A 19,693-nucleotide genomic window follows, 5' to 3' on the forward strand; every position below is an offset into this window, starting at 1 on the left:
ATTCATAAACTATATATATATATATATATATATATATATATATCACTGTCAATTTCATAGATACAGCTTCGTATAGAAAAGCTCATAAAGATTTCTTCAACCATTTGCAAAAGCAGAATGACGGTAAGACAACTTCTGTTTCTGGTTCTATGCTTTTTTTTTTTGGTAAAAAATCAAATGAAGTTCAGATGATATTATCTGACTACTGAATTCCTAAATTAATTTATGAATTTTGTTTTTCTTCTAACGTTACAAAATCACTTGGCATGATGCTTTTCATTTCTCAGACAGTAGAGATGAGAGTCCATATGGACTGCCCCGGATGTGAGAGCAAGGTTAGAAGTGCACTTCAAAAGCTAAAAGGTATATGTACACCACCAAATTGAGTTTGGTGTATTGTTTTTTTTTTTTAATTTAAATTTTTTTTTGTTTAATTGATAATATTAAGATAGTAAATTAGAGGGATGAGAGAAAGGAGAGAGACGGGAGAGTACACGAGGAGGGAGAATAAGTAAAATTAGAAATTTAGTTTCTACATTTTTGTTCATGATGTCCGGGTTGCGGATTGACTTTCTAGCTCAGTGTTATACATCTTATGATACTTAATCCAAAAAAAAAAAAAAAAAAAAAGTAAAATTAGAAATTTAGGTCTAATCCTAAGGTTTTTTTTTTTTCATTGAAAATATATGAAAAAGTAAGCAGAAATGAAAAGCAGGTTCAAAGATATATATTTATTCTGATTTTTTAATTTTGATTTTTTTACCTTATTATCTTAATGGTTTGCACTTTGATTTTGATTAGGTGTGGACAGCGTTGATATAGACATGGCCATGCAGAAGGTGACGATCACCGGATGGGCTGACCAAAAGAAGGTTCTCAGGACAGTCCGGAAGACTGGTCGTAGGGCTGAGCTGTGGCAGTTCCCCTACAGCGCAGACCACAATAACTTCAGTACAGATCAATATTATAATCAGCAGTGCAATGGCCCACTCAACAACTATGCACCTCAGCCTTCATCATGGTACAACTACTACAAGCATGGCTATGATGGCCCTTCTCATGGCTATTCTCAAAATCCTGCAAATTCCACACGTGCTTATGGCTATCAAACAACTGCTGCCTTTAGTGATGAGAACCCTCACGCTTGTTCTATAATGTGATGATATTTAAGTAAATATTTTTTTTTTTCCATTTTTTTGAATAATTTGATGCATCAAAATATGCAATTAATTACCTTCTGATCTGTGTTACAATTTTATCGATGCACTTTGTTGTAAATTTCAAGATAAGAGACTTTCAATTGTTTCATTTCAATTTTGTCTTTAAATTTTTCCTTCACACAATTACATAATTAATTAACTCATTTTCGACTTATTTCATTCAAAACCAACGCAAGCTTTTAAGCATTTGTAGTTGTCTATGGCTATATGAATGACTACGAACCATTAATTAATATGTACTTTATTACATGTGAGGCCTAGCTACACGGATTTATGGTTGTGAGTTTATGTGAATAAATCTATCAAAATTAATTACATGCCATACCATAGAGAAATTTTCAAACAAAAACGAGTATGTAATTGGAGCCCACCTCACAACATAATTTCAGGGAAGGCCCTGGTTACATTAGGCAAGGCGGCCTAGGCCCAGGTATTAAAAAGCCCTCAATTTGTATAAACCCATATATATATATATATATATATATATATAGTCCCCTTCTATTGAGGGATCCCTCAAATAATTTTATTTGAGGGACGCCCTTTATGGTACCCTACAATTTTTTTCTCAATGATCCAAACCATCTATTTTTTAGGTTTTTATTCATAGATCATCCTCACAAAAAAAATAGACAAATCGGAAACCGTTTCGATATCCAATTGTGTCCTATAAAATCAACGAACAACGGTGCATCAAGAAAGTACTCAAATTTCAATAACACAATTGAGTGGTCAAATGATATCGGATTCAAGTGATTTTTTGTAGAGATGATCTAAAAAAGATATCGGATTCAATTGAGTGGTCAACGCGCTTCTGTGCCTGCGAGAGGCTTTTTTTTCAAAATTAAAATTTATTTTAGAATTAAAAAAGATAATGGGTAGTTGTGTTCCATAAAAATAGGATCCATTATCTGATTTTTCTTTTAATTTTAATTTTTTTTAATACGAAAAAGTGTGAATTTACCATATTATCCTCATTTAATTAATAATTTTAATTCTTAATGTTTGCATTAAACCAATGGCATTTTTTGGTATTTTGAATGTTTCACCATTCTCTGCCTTTTGCTTTATATATATAGATGTTAAGGTGAGAGTGGACCTTGGAGGAGTATAATTGGTCTTTAGACTTGTAAACACAAGGGTATACAACACTAAGGACCACAGTTACACTATGATGGACGTAGGCCTCCATAACCTTGTAAACTTCTTAACTTTGTAAGTTACAATTTTTGGGTTCTCATTTATGAGACTTTGCAGCTCAGTTACAACATTATGGTTCACCTTAATCGATAACATTGTAATACCCTAATTTACAAAGAAATTGACACATAGTACTTAGGTAAGAATGGACCTTGGATGAGTAAAATTGTGTCATTATCCTTGTAAATATAACTGAAAGTCTTGTAATCTACGAGAAAACTTATAAACTTTCTACTTTTATACTTATTTTTCTCGACTTTTAATCCTAACAATGTACTATAAAAATTAAATGGATAAAGACTTTCAAGGTCTCAAATAAATATTGTTGATGTGCATTCACCAATTCTTTGAAACAAAAGAAACCAAAATTAAAACTAGCAACCTCAATTGATTTTTAAAATCTAAGCATAAAATACGGAGGAATTACCCACAACTAGTCATCATAATTCATATAAATAAAACCAACAACTCATAATGAAATTGAGTAAAGCTACAATGAGGTGACATATTGAAATCAGAAAAAAAAAGTCTAAAATGGTTTTCATAAAAAAAGAGTTTAAAACGGTAACTTTAGATTTATAAAAAGTAAACAAATACCATCGTGAAATTCATATGCATGTCATCGTGAGTCAAATAGAATAAACTCAATTGAAAAATAGAATGTCAAATCATATGTCAGTTGCCAAACAGGGAGAATGTAATTGCATGACCCTTATGCAATTGCATTTGCATTAAATATTAACAAAAGGTGAAAACTGGACAACTTGTATAACCGGTGGTGCACTATAGACGTTGCCTTTATTTAATATGCACGGACAATTGAGGCTAAATAAATTTGTAATTGAAATTTACCAAGAAGAAAACACAACCATGAGCCTCTCGACCACCATAACACCGCCTCCTCTCAACACAACTTGAGCCTCTCTACCATCACTTTATATGATCAACACCACAACACCGCCTCCTCTTTTGTTTTGTCTTGTATTTTTTTATAGTTCAGTTATTGATGTAATTAGTAGTTTATGTTTAACTTTTTATAGGTTTTACCACCAGATCTGTCGCCACCAAGTAACCATCACCAATCCTTAGGCAATGGTGGACAAGAAGACATGGGGGATCCTGCCAGCCCTCCGTCAGAGGTAGTTTTACCATTTAGGGTTTGTTTTTTACTGCAAATTTTGATGTTTAGGTTTCAATCCAGGGCTGTGATTATTTATTTTAGATTTTGTTGTTGTTCATGTCTATTTGGACCAAGCATTTGAAACAAGGTGAGGATTTTTAGTTTTGGGCTAATTGATGATTAATTTGGTTTGATTATAAGTTGGAGTGTTTATATTTTCGGATTTGGTTCTTGCGTCTTGACGTTACATTTTTTGGATTTTCTCAGTTTTAGTTTTTCGGCATGGTTGTTTCGTGATGCTTTGGTTATGGTTTTTTTTCTTCTTTTGATTTTTGTGGTATAATTGAGTTGCAGAATCTTCATCAAGTCTTTCGTCTTGCATAAGGTATATACATATTTCTGGATTATTGTTCGGTTAATCAAGTTCTTGACATGTTTTACTTGGATTATTCTTGTGTTTTACTTGGATTATACTTTTGTTTTTCCACATGTCTCAGATGATGAAGACAGATGTGGGAGTCACCAAGAACGCCTCAAGAATAGAAAATAGAAATTGTAATTAATCAGTTATTGAATTGTAATGAAATTGCAATCAAAGAACGTTTTGAAATAAAAACAATATCTTTTTCTAGTAATGGGTGGATTTATAGGTATATTTATTAATCAATTATTGGAAAATGAAAAGGAAAGAAGTATACCAAATAGAAAATGAAGAAATATACTAAATAAAAATTGTTATTTTCTTTTAAAAAATGTTATACTCTGAAATAGAAAATATATTAAAATTGGGTGGATGTCGTGAGCCTAGTCAAAAAAAGCAATAACATATAAATATATGACAAAAGTTGATTGGATATGCTGTAGGCCCCACCATACTTTTGAAGCAATTAGAGTCAACCAAATTTGTCACGATTGGTGGTAAAAAATCGTAACAAATGAACGGCTTCATATATCACGAACGTTAAAATCGTAACTGCAGCGTAATTAAAAGGTTTTAGTCACCAAAAATAGTTACTGTTGGTGCCAACAGTCACCGAAGAAGTCACGAAAAAGAGGTTATTATTGCCTAATTTTTTCTATAGTGATTGCTAGTTTTGTTACAAGTGATATTGGAAAACATTGGAAACCGAATATAGGACTTCGGATGTAGGGGATAACCACTTGAGTTTAAAGCCGCTTGCATAATAATTGCTAGTTTGGGGTGACTCCCTTTATAGTCTATGGCCCAGTTTGGGATTGCTGTCACTTTTTAAAAAAGTTGCTTATGTTGTGCTTTGAAAATAATTAGCTGTAAAGTAAAGCAGCTCCATGTTTGGTAAACAATATTTTTAAAGTGTTGTTAGTACAAAAAGAAATGTAAAAAATGTTTGGTAAATTTTAATATAAAATTGTTGTAACTGTGAATAATGACTAAAATAAACATGATGTTAAAAGTGTTATGTAGTAATCATATGGTGTAGTGGTAGTGATGGACTGGAGGTGGAGTAGTGGTTGTGGTAGTGGTGGTGGTGGGGATGGTGGTTGTTGAGGTGGTAGTGGTGGTGGCAGTGTCAGCATGGTGGTGGTGGTGATGTTGGTTGTGGAGGTTGTGGTGGATTTGGAGGTTTTGGTGGTGGTGGTGGTGGTTGTGGTAGTGATGGACGGGAGGCGGAGTAGTGGTTGTGGTAGTGGTGGTGGTGGGGATGGCGGTTGTTGAGGTGGTAGTGGTGGTGGCAGTGGCAGCATGGTGGTTGTGATGATGTTGGTTGTGGAGGTTGTGGTGGATTTGGAGGTTTTGGTGGTGGTGGTGGTGGTGGTGGTGGTGGTTGTGGAGGTGAAGGTGGAGGTGGAGGAGGAGGTGGTGGTGGAGGTGGTGGAGGAGGTGGTGGTTGTGGAGGTGGAGGAGGTGGTGGTTGTGGAGGTGAAGGTGGAGGTGGAGGAGAAGGTGGTGGTAGAGGTGGTGGTTGCGGTGGAGGATGAGGACGAGGAGGATGTGGTGGCGGTGGCGGTGGCGTTGGCGGTGGTTGTGGAGGTAGTGAATGTAGTGGTGCAAGTGGTGGAGTTGGATGTGGAAGTGGAGGTGGTGTCATTTTTTAAAATGAATGATGGTATTTTGGGAATTAAAAAAATTCATTAAATGTTCATCTATGCTTCTTTTGAAAGCAACTTTGAAAAGCCTGCTTGTAAAAGCTGCTGTCAAAAGGCCATTGCTTTTAAAATAATCAGGATATTTTCTTTTTACCAAACACTTTAAACTGCTTAACTTTAAAGTGAAGCAGGTTTTTGGCCAAAAAAAGCAATCCCAAACGGGGCCTATGTCCTATGTACTCTTTATTCATATTGATCTAATAAAATTTTATTGCTTTTTTTATCAAAAAATAAGCGTATCCGTCAATGGAAGTATAGCTTAGTTCCTTCATTTATAAAAATTAATAAATTAACTTTAAATAATTTTTTTAAAATGTTTATATAAGTGCCGTAGTATCCGAGTCCTACTCCTTCCGGGTACAAAAGCGTTTTGAAAAAGTAGTTGTAGTTTTCCAGCTATTATTTAGTAGCTTGGCATCCAAGTCTCAGATCAAACAGCACTTCAATTAAATCCGACCGTTACAAGGAAAAACCATCATATAGAGAAACCCCACCGACTTTATTTTCTCCTCCTAAAACCCCAAATTCACTTACTGTTCTTATACAATAAATCACCAACCCCACCCGCTGATTCTCAGAGCTAAATTTATTTTTAAAATTCAGAATCATTCTTTGCAAATTCAACCTGATTGTTCAGAGTGTTTGTGTAAAGACCCGTATTTTAAACGGATAAAAGAAGATATTTATCATTTGGATAAACTTGGATGATATTAACTTTTTAAGATATTTATCTTTTGGATAAACTTGAATGATGTTATTTTTTTAAGATACTTATCGATAAACTTGAATGATATTATCTTTTTAAGATATTTATCTTTTGGATAAACTTGGATGTTCTTATCCTTTTTAATATTGAAGTTTGTTCTATCCCTAAACACTATAAGTAGGAGCATAACCTTATAGTTTCAAAACATGAGAAATTTGAAAAGAAATTTACACAAAGAGAGAGAGAGAGAGAGAGAGAGAGAGAGAGAGAGAGGTGATTCTTGGAGGAGATTTGGGGCTTAGCTTGTATTTTCTTAACTTGGACCAATGCTTTGGAATCGAGGGTGGAGAAGATAATAATGGAAAAGAGGGTAATGGATATAGTCTTTTGTGTAGTTGAGTCTAACTCTTGGCAGGTACCAGGTCTCAGGGATCCCACATTGCACATGATTTTTATTGGGTGATTCGGGACTGGCGAAAGGGAGTTAGACAAGATAACTAACAAAAGGGGAATTATGGGATGGCTGAAATGGGTGTTAGTTTATATAAATGGGCATTCGGGACCAAGTGGTATAAGCATGGTATGGGACGTGCAGGTCTGCTTGTCCAGTTATATGAATTAACGGGATTAGATGAAGAGCATTCATGCATTATGATTAATAATGTGATATTTGGCTGTGTGATTGCATGTCACTTAATTTAGTTATATCAATCTACTGTGGTAAGGTCTCATGTCCTTACTGAGCGGTGGTTGCTCACCCCTCACCCTTCATTCACCGGTGATATTTCTCCATTTGCTCATGCACACATCATATTGCCAACAACTGTTTTTTTTTGGAACACATCCTCATCATGTTAGCACACACACGGGTACCATTGGGGCTTGAACCCAGGACCACTTCGGAGCACACCAAAGGTCTGGGCCAATCCAACTAAACACCCAATTGGTTAATGTTAGGCTATTGAAAGTTTTAAAATGATTTTTTAAAATTAAAAATGGCAGAAAAATATTTTTGTTTAATCAATGGGGAGGGGGAATTCAAACTTTGAATGTTTGAAACATTGGAAAGATAAATACCACAACACTAGGAGCCTTTTTTTTTCTTTTTTTTTTGTCAACTAGACTAACATTTTTGGGAGTGCTTTTGGAGGGGCTAAAAAAGCTTTATGACAACCAAAAGCGCTTCTCTGACTGTGTTTGGCTGGAAAATTAAGAAGTAGTGTTTCTAGATCGTAGAATCGCTTTCTAGAGAAGCACATGTTGTGTGCTTCTTCAAGAAGCACTCTCAAGTGCATTCCTAGGAAGCACTTAAATTTATTATGAAAATTTTAACCCTTTTGTAATAAAAACGCTTTATATATAAAAGTGTTTCTTAAAGAAGCACTCTCAAATGAACCCTAAGAACTAGTTGATGGCCACAAAGTTTTTTACTTAATTGAAAATCGCAAGCGATAACTTTTTGGAATTTTAACTATATGTGTAAGCTTGTGTAAGGTTACAATCAACCAAACAATATTTTTTTTTTTGGTCTGAACCATGAGGTGGTCCTGGATGGGCCCCAACTATGGGTGGCACCTTTAAGCCTTAACCACAACCCAGACTAATCCCCACTCACACCGGGTCGGCCCGTAAGGGGTAAAGTGTTGGCCAACAACCAAACAATTTTAACTAGAGGGGTAGGTAAATTTTTTATATATTTTTCTTTAAAAGTATTGCTATGAACAAAAAAGACTTTTGTATCTTGAATGAATGTGAGGCCATAATGCTATGACGATTAAGTGTTATATTATCGATAGATGACCTTGGGGCCATTCTCATGTGCTAAGAATTTTGGTTGGTTTAAATTTTAAAATACATAAAAAGTTATTATTATTTGTGTTCTAGTCAAAGGAGTGGGGGAATTTCGAACTTAGGATCTTTTATTGTTTCCTTCAGCGATTTTTCATTTCTATTTACCGTTTCCTTAAATATAAATTTCTCATAAAAAAGAATTTATAAGTAATTTTTTTTAAAAGAGAATGTTTAAAAAAAAAACTTTATGTATTTTTTTGGGTATTGAAAAAAAAAATTGTCTAATGCACCCATAATTATTTGCAATATTTCATTTCCATTTGCAAATTGGTGTTGATAGTGTAATTGGTATCTAGGTTTTATGTAATTACTTTGAGCAAAACAGAATTTTTTAAAATAAAAGTTCATATTGATATCACCCAACTCTAATTTTCTTGCCAGCCTGTAATTAGCACCGTAATATCAGAGTCCTAATCCTTGTGGGTTAAAAATAAAAAGTTTCTAAATTCAAACGCGTTTTGAACTAGCACTAGTTGTAGTTTTCCAGTTGTTAATTAGTAGCTTGGCGTCCAAGTCTCAGATCAAGGAAACCCCACCGACTTTATCCCCTTATAAAACCCCAAATTCACCTTCCTTTCATCTCACTGTTGTTATAGTAGAGAGAGTCCAGGAAACACTAGGGCTGTGAATTTTGTTGTGAAGAAGCTATCAATCATGAAAAGAAAGGCAGAAACGAAAGTAGAAGTAAAAACAAAGAAGCAGAGGAATTGCAGACGTAATCATGGAGTGAACTGGGTAAGAGGAGAGCTGATCGGAAGAGGAAGATATGGGTCTGTTCATCTTGCCACTTCCACGAAACCCATCACACGGTTTGGTCGTAGGCCTGAAATTATGGTGGTGAAATCGTCCAACGGGGTGCCGTGTTTAAGGTCTGTTCAGCATGAGGCAGAGGTGCTCATCAAACTTAAGGGCTGCCCTTCTGTTATTGAGTGCTTTGGTGGACAATTCACCGCCGATGAGAATGGCGAGAAGGTCTACAATTTGTTCTTGGAATATGCCTCTGGCGGAAGCCTTGATCATCTGATCAAGAAATCCGACGGTTGTGGATTGCCGGAATCTGAGGTTAGGTGGTATACCAAGTCAATTCTTGAAGGGGTTAAGCACATTCACCAGTGTGATTATGTTCACTGCGATTTGACCCCGGAGAACATTCTGCTTGTGCCTACCACCACAAGTTGTGGAAGTACTAGTTTGGTGGCAAAGATAGCCGATTTCGGATTGGCTAAGAGAACAAAAGAAAAGGTGGGTGGATCTGGATGTAGAGGCTCTCCTATGTATCTGTCCCCAGAAGCTTTGCTTGACAAGTTGCAGGATCAGCCCTCTGAAATTTGGTCTGTTGGTTGCATTGTGCTTGAGATGCTCACTGGGAAGCCCCCATGGGATACGAGTTATTGTTGGAAGCCTCAGGATTTCCTGAACATGCTGGTTTTTGACTCTCCCAAGATTCCAGCTAAAATCTCAAAGGAGGGGAGGGATTTTATAAAGATCTGCCTAGCCTTCAATCCCTGTAAAAGGTTAACTGCTGAAGAGCTCTTATCTCATCCGTTCGTTGCTCAGTCAATACCACCAGAAGAATATAATGGAGCTTCACAATCTGATACTGCAAGTGTAACTTTGAGTTCAAGCAGTGAAGAAGTGACTGTGCTTTGATGTTATAAAGTGATCAGTTCCAAGTTTGTAAGGGTAGAGACTGTACAAAATTTCTGTGTAATGATCCTAATTTCTGTCCTTTTATTGAAATAGAATTAATTACTGAGATATGATTCAAAAGTAGAAAAATGATTAGCATTTGTAGCAGAGGGGATTTATTCAAGAAATAATTTTTTGGATTTGTTCAAATGGTTTCTAAGATCTCTCTCTCTCTCTCTCTCTCTCTCTCTCTCTCTCTCTCTCTCTCTCTCTCTCTCTCTCTCTCTTCTATAGAAGTGAATGTTTAATGTGATAAATAATGTTGACAAACAGTAAAATCTGATAAATAATGCTGGAAACTAAGAATTGTTGGAATCCCACATCGGTGGGGTGAAAGAAAACAAATGGGTTTAAATAGAATTACCACACTCTAACTAATATCGAGGCCTTTTGTGGTAAAACTCCACACCTGATGGATTGGGCAGGTTGTAAAGTGGGAACAGTATCGGTGTTGTTAGAGTGGGACCCAACGGGCAGATCCAAAACTTCAATATGGTATCAGAGCCAAGGCCCGTACAAGCTAACGAAGCTTGTCACCAAGAAGGAGAAACAAGTCGGACTCTTAAAGGAAAAAAAAAAGAAAAAAAAGAAAAAGAAAAAAAAAGAAGCCAACGAAGCTTGAAAAGAGCCGACCTCTGAGTTCCATTGAAAACAAGTGGGCCCAACGAGAGCCGACCTCTGAGTTTCAATTGCCGATGTGTGGATCTTCACGTGTGAACCACTAAAAAGGGGTTACGAAAAAAAAGAAAAAGAAAAAAAAAGAAGCCAACGAAGCTTGAAAAGAGCCGACCTCTGAGTTCCATTGAAAACAAGTGGGCCCAACGAGAGTCGACCTCTGAGTTTCAATTGCCGATGTGTGGATCTTCACGTGTGAACCACTAAAAAGGGGTTACACGTGAGGGGGAGTGTTGGAATCCCACATCGGTGGGGTGAAAGAAAACAAATGGGTTTAAATAGAATTACCACACTCTAACTAATATCGAGGCCTTTTGTGGTAAAACCCCACACCTGACGGATTGGGTAGGTGATAAAGTGGGGACAGTATCGGTGTTGTTAGAGTGGGACCCAACGGGCAGATCCAAAACTTCAATAAGAATTGCACTAGTCTCCTGTTCAAATTTCATCGTCCTGCTTCATGTAGTCAATGATCAGTAAACCACCAGAAGACAAGGACACTGCAGCAATCTGGCAAACCAGAGAATCCCAGTAGAGAAAAACAGCTTCTGGTGTGAGAGTTTTAGGCCCTGAAACTCACAAATTCCTCTGAGCCAAGCTAAATAGAAAACTCACTATTATCTTCTATTGGAATATCACCTTCCATTATAATCGGTGCCTTGAGCCAATTATTCTCCCAAAAATATCCTCTCTCCAACCAACGAACTAAATTAAGGGGAGCACCCAACAGGCATATCCAACAAGAAAAATGGATTGCCATTCAGAAAACCACTAGAAGATTCTTCATTAACAGAAATGGATGGTTTACATCATCACCGATACGATCTCTATTAAGTATTACACTTACAAGTTCATACATATCATTGGATATACCTATAAGGTATATATTGTAGGCACTTATTTAAGTTGATGCTAAAACTATGCAGTGGGGTAAGAGGCAGACATCGCTATGCCACAAAGTCCTTCAGCTGCATCAACATCTCTTTGCATTCTTATGTACCCCTCTTCACCCCATTCTGTACCCCATGAGTTCTTTACTAACCAATACTTGGTCCCATCATCACTCACGCCGTAACCAACTGCAGTAACACCATGGTCTAGGCTCGTTCCACAAGTTCCCGTAAAGACACCACTTGAATAGAATTGGAAATCAGAACCACTAGCATCAATGGCAACAGAAACTGGTTGATGAGAAACAGCGGTAAGAAGAGCCTTTTCGCTGTTTGCTGGAACATCTTCATACCCAGTTATCCTGGCTGCAATGGTGGCTTCTTTCTTTGTGTTGCATGTACCATCAACACCGTTGTAGGGGTAACTAGCTTCCGTACTAATCCCATGATTTTGTTGGATGAACTGAAAGGCATCGTCCATCAAGCCACCTTCACAACCTTGGTCTTCTCCACTTGTATCACAATCAACCAACTCTTGCTCGGACAAAGAGATCAATTTACCAGTGGTAAGCTGAGTAATTCCTTCCGTGGCTGCCACTGCGGAAAAAGCCCAACAACATCCTGTATTTTGATTGCAATTAACAGTAGTTAGAATAACATAAACAATTTAATAAGCTCCAAAAGAAGTCTATCCAGTGTTTCTTTAAATTAATAAACTTAGCTAGACGCTTAATTACCACATTGGCCTTGGTCCTTGATAGGAGTTACAGCTCCTTTCTTTCTCCAGTCCATTGAAGCCGGGACCGCTGCTGTAACATTTTCGTATTTGAAAGAAGTCTTCTTTGCGGAACATTCATGCCCCTTGAATCCATTTCTTGAGGCCTTGAATTCTTCATTTGTAAGGTCTGCAAACTGGTTGATGCTCAATTTGTAAGATTTCTTTGCATTGTTATTGGAAGATTCGATAAACCCCACATTTTCTTTAAATATATTGAATCGCTTCTCGCTCTCGTTAATGTCGTTATATACGCGGCCATAACGAGCAAGCCATTGCTCATATCTCCCACGCATTGATGCATCTTGGAGACTGCGAGAAGTGGCTTCACAAGACCAAGCACCCATCAAGAGGATCAAGCCGAAACATATAGATAATTTGCACAGCTGGTTGTTAATCAATTCCATTGAAGCTAGTGCTAGTGGCAAAGCAGCTAGGATTTGATAAGGTAAATGAATCAATGAGCAGGTGTACTGAAATACTAGACTGCTCTGCAGTAGTTTAATTATATAGAGAACGTAATGGCCTTTCTTTACATCTTTGTGTCGTGCCCTACAAATTAATCTGCTATTATGATGTTGACTTGCAACATATGTAGCTCTTGATGCCACGGTAAGTTACTTGCTAAACGCCTAAACTAGGTGGACTCTAATACCTAGCTATTCAATACTATTCTCACAATTTTTGTCCCCACTTATTAAAACAAGACTATTATTCTGTCCATTAAAAGCCTTCACATTAAAAAATAATAAAGAATATTGTAAAGTTTGAATAAGATCTTAAATTTTGGGCATGGGTTCTACTAGTTCTTCAACCAAACTTAAGATAAAAAGGTCAAAACCAAAACTATATATATATATATGTTTAGCGGGAAGCGATATATAGTATCAAACTTTATTCATATGAAAGGTACATAGTACAACAATGTGGTCTCCTTGTCAACAAGTAATTGTACCTAGATTGGGAGAAGATTTTAGGGTAGTGTTTGAGATAAAAGGGATGATATCTTTAACAGTATACAAGGGACGATTATTTTCATCTGGGGTGGTAAGCAAGGCAGCCACAAGGCCACTTATGGCTGCAACCATATGAAAATAATATGCGAGCCTTAGATGCTTACGATCCAGCTTTTGCATATAGCCAACAAGAATGCAAAAATTAGTTAGATTTTTTTTTTGTTTTTTTAAAATAAAAAGCATGAGAAACACACCAACATCAAATTGTGAGAAGTGCAACAAACATGCTAGCTAGGTATAACAACACGTGATGATGTGACTAATCCACTCATATTGTAATATGCGTATTTATTAATTATATATATATATATATAATATATATATATATATGTATATATCTATAGTACTATGTGCTCCATATATAACATATGAATCTTGTGTTACACATGCCGACTTATCAGATCTCTTTCTCTCTCTTCTTTGTGTTACTACAAAAGTGAATGTTTAATGTGATAATGTTGACAAACTGAGTAAAATCTGATATTCTTTATTTGTTTAATTATTTTTTTTCTAAAGTCCATTGCTGGAAGTTTAATTTGTGCGTAGAAGTTTCCGAATTCTACAAGTCTCTCCTGTTCAAATTTCATTGTCCAGCTTCATGTACTCAATGATCAGTAAACCACCAAAAGAGAAGGAAACTGCAGCAATTTTTCAAACTAGAGAATTCCAGTAGAAATAGCACAACCAAAAAAATAACAAAATTCCTCTGAGCCAAGCTATACACATTCACACGCACACTAAATAGAAAACTCACTATCATTTTCTATTGCAATATCACCAGTCAAATCATTATAGATATCCATTTATGATCTAAAATATCATCAGTCCCCCCACAAATCATATCCTTCATCCAATGATTCTTCCAAAATATCATCTTTCCAACCTGTCTCATAGACTACTAACAAAAAGTTGGTTTATTCAGAACCATCAGGCAAAGGGTGGCTGCACAAAACTGGAAAAACCAGGATCAAGGAGACTGCTCAAGAGTTACTCTAAACCCAAACTGAAAAATGGATTTCCAGTTCAGTAAACCAGCAAACCGAAAACCATCGAAATGGAAGTGAAGCTATTTTAAAGGCATAATAGACAGCTTGCCCCAGTTGCTGTAATATTACTATATTAAAAGTACACAGATATTTCGATAAAAACTTGAATATGTTTGTACACTTTTGTGGTTACAGACTTGACATGATTAATTTGAATTGATTCATATTACAAACAAAAAAGGAATACAACAACAAACAACCTAGCTGGAATACCGAAATCCAGCAGGGAAGGATGCTTTCATTGTACAATGGCAGAGTTTGCATGGTAATCTGAGCTTGGTTTGAAGCAACATACACCAGATGCGTAGCCCAAAAGGGAGTTAACCAGCTTCACCTTGGTATGACCCTCTTTTGATGATTGTGGCTGCGCTACGAATGGATGAGACAAGAGACTTTCTGCTGTTAATCTTTCCCTGCTCTTCATGGCAAGGCAACTCTTGAGAAAATCCCTGGCCACATCTGAGATTCCACTTGGAATTTTGCAAGTACGTAGATGATCAAACATCAACACGTCAGGGAGATTGTTTGGATTGTAACCAGGCTTCAAATCCCAGGGAGACTTGCCGGTTAGCATCTCAAACACAATACAACCTAGAGACCAAATATCAGAGGACTGATCTTGTTTGTTGTTAATAAAAGCCTCTGGGGACAGATATCTAGGCGTGCCTCTCCATCGACTGCAATTCACCTTGGTTTTCTTAGCGAGTCCAAAATCTGCAATCTTGGCTACAAAACTAGTACCACCAGAACTAGTTGTTGTGGTAGGCACAAGCAAAATGTTGTCCGGCTTCAAATCGCAGTGAACATAGTCACAGTTGTGAATGTGTTGAATCCCTTCAAGAATTGACCTTGTGTATCTTCTAACATCATATTCGGGTAATTTATGACCTTTGGATTTATGTATGAGACCATCTAGGGTTCCACCGGAAGCAAATTCTAACAACAAGTTGTAGACCATGTCACCCTTGTCTGTGGCCGTGGTCTCTTCACCCAAGCGCTCGATGATGAAAGGGCAACCCTTGATCTCAAAGAGAACGTCTGACTCATGTTTAATGGACTCAGAAGCAGAGACCTTTGCTGATTTCACCGCCATCATTTCTCGCAAATTGAGCATACCGCGGCTATGCTCATCCTTTGTTGGTTTCCTGGGAGTAGCAAGAAAAACAGAACCATAGCTTCCTTTTCCAATCAACTTCCCTCTCAACCAGTGCACTCCATGACTGCACATGCTGTGTTTTTCTCCGTCTAATTTTTCTTCTACCTTTCTTTTCATTATTCTTCTTCACTCAGTTCTTAGTTCTTTGTTTTCTCCACAAGGAAATAAGCTAGTCTTTCTGACAGAATTAGCGGCTGCTTGATTGTGCTCTGTAATGCTTTATAGTTTACTCTAGGGCATTGGAAGATGCATCGAATGTGTGGTTTAGGGTATAAAGTCGGTCAGGTTTAATTGATGCTTATCAGGTTTTCATTTGTGACGTAAATACCAAGCTACTAGCAAACCAATAACATAATTTCCAGATTAGTTTATCATTTTTTCTTTCTTATCTTTTTGTTAATTAAGGATTTCAATTTTGGAAACTTCATTTATCTATAACTTAGGAAAGAGTAAGGACTTGTCGCTTGGAAAGAACAAAAAGAAAAAAGAAAAAAGGGATTTGCTAGCAGTAGAACGCAAAGATCCTAATCTCGGCCAAACAAATTTTTACATTTTAATTTGGAGATTCTATTGTTTGATTGAGATGGCGATAATGTGGTAATTATCTACGAAACCAATTTTTCATATTTCAATATATCTCGCAAGATTTGGATTTCATGTCTCTTCAAAACCTAGATTTCTTCTCCATTCTTTTTATAGAAAATTTGGCATAAGTCCAATTCTTATGAGAGATGTTGGGTGCAATCCATGTAGAAGTTGTTGTTAATCGAAGTCCTTTGATTTTTGTGTCACATACGAAGTTGTTGTTAATCCATGTAGAAGTTGTTGTTCCATTTATGTCCATAAAACATAAATAAGTTAAATTATGGATTTGTAAAACCAGTAATTTATTGATTTGTAGGAAATTAATTATCATATTTGATTTGAATTTAATTGCAACCCCACCTCTAGTTCATGTAATTAAACTCATAAATTACCTCTAGTCCAATTAAACCCAAAAGCTGTTGGCGAGTCCTTACTTAGTTAGGATTTTGGTTCCTTATTTCATTAGAATTTTGGTTACTTACCAATTATTATTTAGTCCTATTGTAATAGAGATTTACTTCCTATTGTAATTTAGATATATTTCCTATTTTATTTAGGGTTAACACATCTTTGTACTTGTATAAATACCTCCATATTGGAGAAGAATAATAATATGAGCGTATCTTAGCATAACCGAATATTTACCCTACTTTGTTTGACATGGTATCAGAGCCTAGTTTTCTGGTGACCTCGTTGGCACTCCTCATTCCTAACCCATCATGGGTCTTCATCTTATGGTCTTTCTTGATGTCTCAGCTTCTCTATCTTTGAAACTTCATAACAAGTCTCTTTACTCCGTGAGCCTCGTCACCGCTCACCGAGCCGTTGCTTTACTACGCGAGCCTCGTCAATGCTCGCCGAGCCACATCTGCCGTGATTTCTTCCTCTGTGTTACAGACTTGGTATCACATCCCAAGTCAAGCTTCCAATTAAGTTTCCAGGCCCATCTGGCATCTGCAATCCCATACCATACCAGCCAAAAACCAATTCATTCAAAGTTATCCCGGCCAATCCACATTGCCGTTGTTCCCTTTGCACAGCTACTTACTCTCTCTGTGTTGCCAGCATTGTCTCGGCTTCTTGTCTTGCCCATATCCCACATGCACTCTGTCTTCCACTTGTTTCACTTTTTATATTCAATATTCTATGTTCTTTCCCTGCCCGCCAACACCCTTTGTGATTAGCTCTATCTCTTGAGCTTTCTCTGTCTTTTCTTCTCTTGCCCACATGTTGGATGTCTTGCCTTTAATTTTTTTTTTTTTTTATCCTTTATTTTATTGACTTGTTTTGCACCATATGTCTCTTCATTTATCAACACCTCTCGCATTTGTCAACATCACCTACCCTATCTATACAAATTCATCCACCTCCCTACCACCTTCCCATCTTGCATTTGTTTCTACCACAAGACTGGCATGTTTGAGTCTCCTTACTATTATTCAATTTCTCTTCTTCCAAATCTCGACCCTTTACCAGTGTCGAATTTGAGGGGGAGTGTTGCAACTTTATTTGGGTGTTACTTTCTCCAAATCTCGACTCTCATACATCGTCAGATTTGAGGGGGAGTGACACCGCTGCTCATCTATTCCACTGCAATTTAACCACCTATCTGCCATGGCTGATTCTGCTACATCTCAGTGTTAGTCAGTGCATGTTTCTCAAGTACCATTGATCATATGGCTCCATCGACCCCTTCTCTTCAGGGGGAGAGGAGGAGTGAAGAGAAGTTGTCTCTGCTGTTGCTGTTGCTGGTGCCAATGCCTTGTATCGCTGTTGATAATGCCTGTTATGTCTCTGCCTTGTTGCTCTTGTTGGTGCCAGTATTGTTGCTCTTGCCTGTTATGGTGCCAGTATTGTTGCTCATGCCTTTGCTGGTGTGTTTTCGATGTGGTCATGCCCGTTGACCTTGCCTTTGCTCTTGACTTTCTTTGCCTTGCCTTACCCTATTTGTTAGGGTTTGGCTTTGCCTTGCCATGCCTTACCTTACCCTATTTTTAGGGTAAGGCTTTACCTTTGTCGTGCCTTACCCTATTTTTAGGGTTTTGTTGCCCTATCTGGGCTTTCTTTGCCATGCCTTGCCACCTTGCCTTAGCTTGGCCTTTATTTGCCTTACCTTGCCTTACCCTATTTTAAGGGTTTGGTTGCCTTTGCTTTTGTTGTGTTCACAGGGCTTCTGTGTTCTGCCTTATCTGCTGCCGTGCTCACAGGGTTTCTGTGTTCTGCTATGTGCCCTATTTTTTAGGGTTTGCTCTTGTGTTTCCGCTGCGAACTTTGCTTTAAGACCTTCTATACAATTGGTGCTTCTCAAGTATGGTGTTCTGTGACTCGCTTGTCAAGTTGGGCATGTGAAATATCTTTGCCCAACTTGAGGGGGAGTGTTGGCGAGTCCTTACTTAGTTAGGATTTTGGTTCCTATTTCATTAGAATTTTGGTTACTTACCAATTATTATTTAGTCCTATTGTAATAGAGATTTACTTCCTATTGTAATTTAGATATATTTCCTATTTTATTTAGGGTTAACACATCTTTGTACTTGTATAAATACCTCCATATTGGAGAAGAATAAAAATATGAGCATATCTTAGCATAACTGAATATTTGCCCTACTTTGTTTGACAAAAGCCAGCTCTTGTGCACATAGTTATACCCATAAATTGCCTCTAGTTCAAGTAATTGAACTCATATAATACATTTGGTATGGATTTTTAAACTCATAATTAAAGTAAAAAAAAAAACCTATCTAAAAAGTTGTAGAAAAAGGAAAAAAAGGAACTCATACATCTGCAGCAGGTATACTCACACTTGAGTATATTGAGATAAAACTCCATAAAAATTGCTTTGGAAAGCCCAAGAAAAAAAACTATTACCTAGAAGTAGGGGTGGGCATCAAAATCAGAATACCGAAACCATCCCGAAATCGTGTCAAACCGTGCCAATCTCGTGCCGTCCTGTTTGGTGTTGACGTGTAAACGAGATGGTACCGTGTCATCCCTTTACTGTTTGGCACGACATCGGTTCCAGATTTGTGATACCGTTTGGTGCCATACCGTACCGAACAGTACATGTAAAATAAATAATAATCATAATTTAATTTCAGTTCCTTCTCGGCTTTAGGAAAGAGTAAGGACTCGTCGCTTGGAAAGAACCAAAAAAAAAGAAGAAAAGGGATTTGCTAGCAGTAGAACGCAAAGATTCTAATCTTGGCCAAACAAATTTTTACATTTTAATTTGGAGATTCTATTGTTTGATATGGCGATAATATGGTAATTATCTACGAAACCAATTTTTCATATTTCAATATATCTCGCAAGATTTGGATTTCATGGATTTCATGTCTTTTCAATGCTAGGATTTATTTTCTTCAAAACCTAGCTTTCCTTCTCCATTCTTTTTATAGAAAATTTGGCAGGATTTATTTTCTTCAAAACCTAGCTTTCCTTCTTCATTCTTTTTATAGAAAATTTGGCATAAGTCCAATTCTTATGAGAGATTGGGTGCAATCCATGTAGAAGTTATTGTTGATCCAAGTCCTTTGGCTTTTACGCCACATAAGATTATATGCCTTTTTTTTAATTGATGTTTACACTTTATTTTATTTATTAATTAATTATTTTCTTGTTCCAATTATGCCCTTAAAAA

General features: G+C 36.9%; 4 protein-coding genes across 4 annotated transcripts; 2 read left to right on the forward strand and 2 right to left on the reverse strand.

The window, feature by feature from the left end:
• Window positions 1-284: 284 nt before the first annotated feature.
• Window positions 285-1,160, forward strand: LOC110764544 (Heavy metal transport/detoxification superfamily protein). Its single transcript, XM_088249805.1, has 2 exons — window positions 285-363; window positions 802-1,160. The coding sequence occupies exons 1-2, from the start codon at window positions 297-299 to the stop codon at window positions 1,158-1,160; spliced, it is 426 nt and encodes a 141-aa protein (XP_088105931.1). The 5' UTR covers window positions 285-296.
• A 7,772-nt stretch (window positions 1,161-8,932) lies between these two features.
• LOC110747329 (mitogen-activated protein kinase kinase kinase 20-like) lies at window positions 8,933-9,898 on the forward strand. The gene has a single exon (XM_021947523.2). The coding sequence runs from the start codon at window positions 9,053-9,055 to the stop codon at window positions 9,869-9,871; it is 819 nt and encodes a 272-aa protein (XP_021803215.2). The 5' UTR covers window positions 8,933-9,052; the 3' UTR covers window positions 9,872-9,898.
• Window positions 9,899-11,362: 1,464 nt separating this feature from the next.
• On the reverse strand, window positions 11,363-12,703 carry LOC110748549 (senescence-specific cysteine protease SAG39-like). Its single transcript, XM_021948516.2, has 2 exons — window positions 12,213-12,703; window positions 11,363-12,096 (listed from the first exon to the last, which is right to left on the reverse strand). Exons 1-2 carry the CDS (start codon window positions 12,655-12,657, stop codon window positions 11,504-11,506), a joined length of 1,038 nt encoding a protein of 345 aa, XP_021804208.1. The 5' UTR covers window positions 12,658-12,703; the 3' UTR covers window positions 11,363-11,503.
• Window positions 12,704-14,550: 1,847 nt separating this feature from the next.
• LOC110764508 (mitogen-activated protein kinase kinase kinase 20-like) lies at window positions 14,551-15,585 on the reverse strand. Its single transcript, XM_021967499.2, has one exon. The coding sequence runs from the start codon at window positions 15,583-15,585 to the stop codon at window positions 14,551-14,553; it is 1,035 nt and encodes a 344-aa protein (XP_021823191.2).
• Between the last annotated feature and the right edge of the window lie 4,108 nt (window positions 15,586-19,693).

The sequence above is a fragment of the Prunus avium genome, chromosome 3 (genome assembly GCF_965620075.1).
Source record: "Prunus avium chromosome 3, drPruAviu1.hap1.1, whole genome shotgun sequence".
NCBI lineage: Eukaryota > Viridiplantae > Streptophyta > Magnoliopsida > Rosales > Rosaceae > Prunus > Prunus avium.

Bases quoted from the DNA above. Each gene is read 5' to 3' on its own strand.
- LOC110764544 (XM_088249805.1), top strand. From the start codon at position 297: ATGAGAGTCCATATGGACTGCCCCGGATGTGAGAGCAAGGTTAGAAGT. The intron at 364-801 runs GTATATGTACAC...GATTTTGATTAG, and splicing joins TGCACTTCAAAAGCTAAAAG to GTGTGGACAGCGTTGATATA.
- LOC110747329 (XM_021947523.2), top strand. From the start codon at position 9,053: ATGGTGGTGAAATCGTCCAACGGGGTGCCGTGTTTAAGGTCTGTTCAG.
- LOC110748549 (XM_021948516.2), bottom strand. From the start codon at position 12,657: ATGGAATTGATTAACAACCAGCTGTGCAAATTATCTATATGTTTCGGC. The intron at 12,097-12,212 runs GTAATTAAGCGT...ATCAAAATACAG, and splicing joins CAAGGACCAAGGCCAATGTG to GATGTTGTTGGGCTTTTTCC.
- LOC110764508 (XM_021967499.2), bottom strand. From the start codon at position 15,585: ATGAAAAGAAAGGTAGAAGAAAAATTAGACGGAGAAAAACACAGCATG.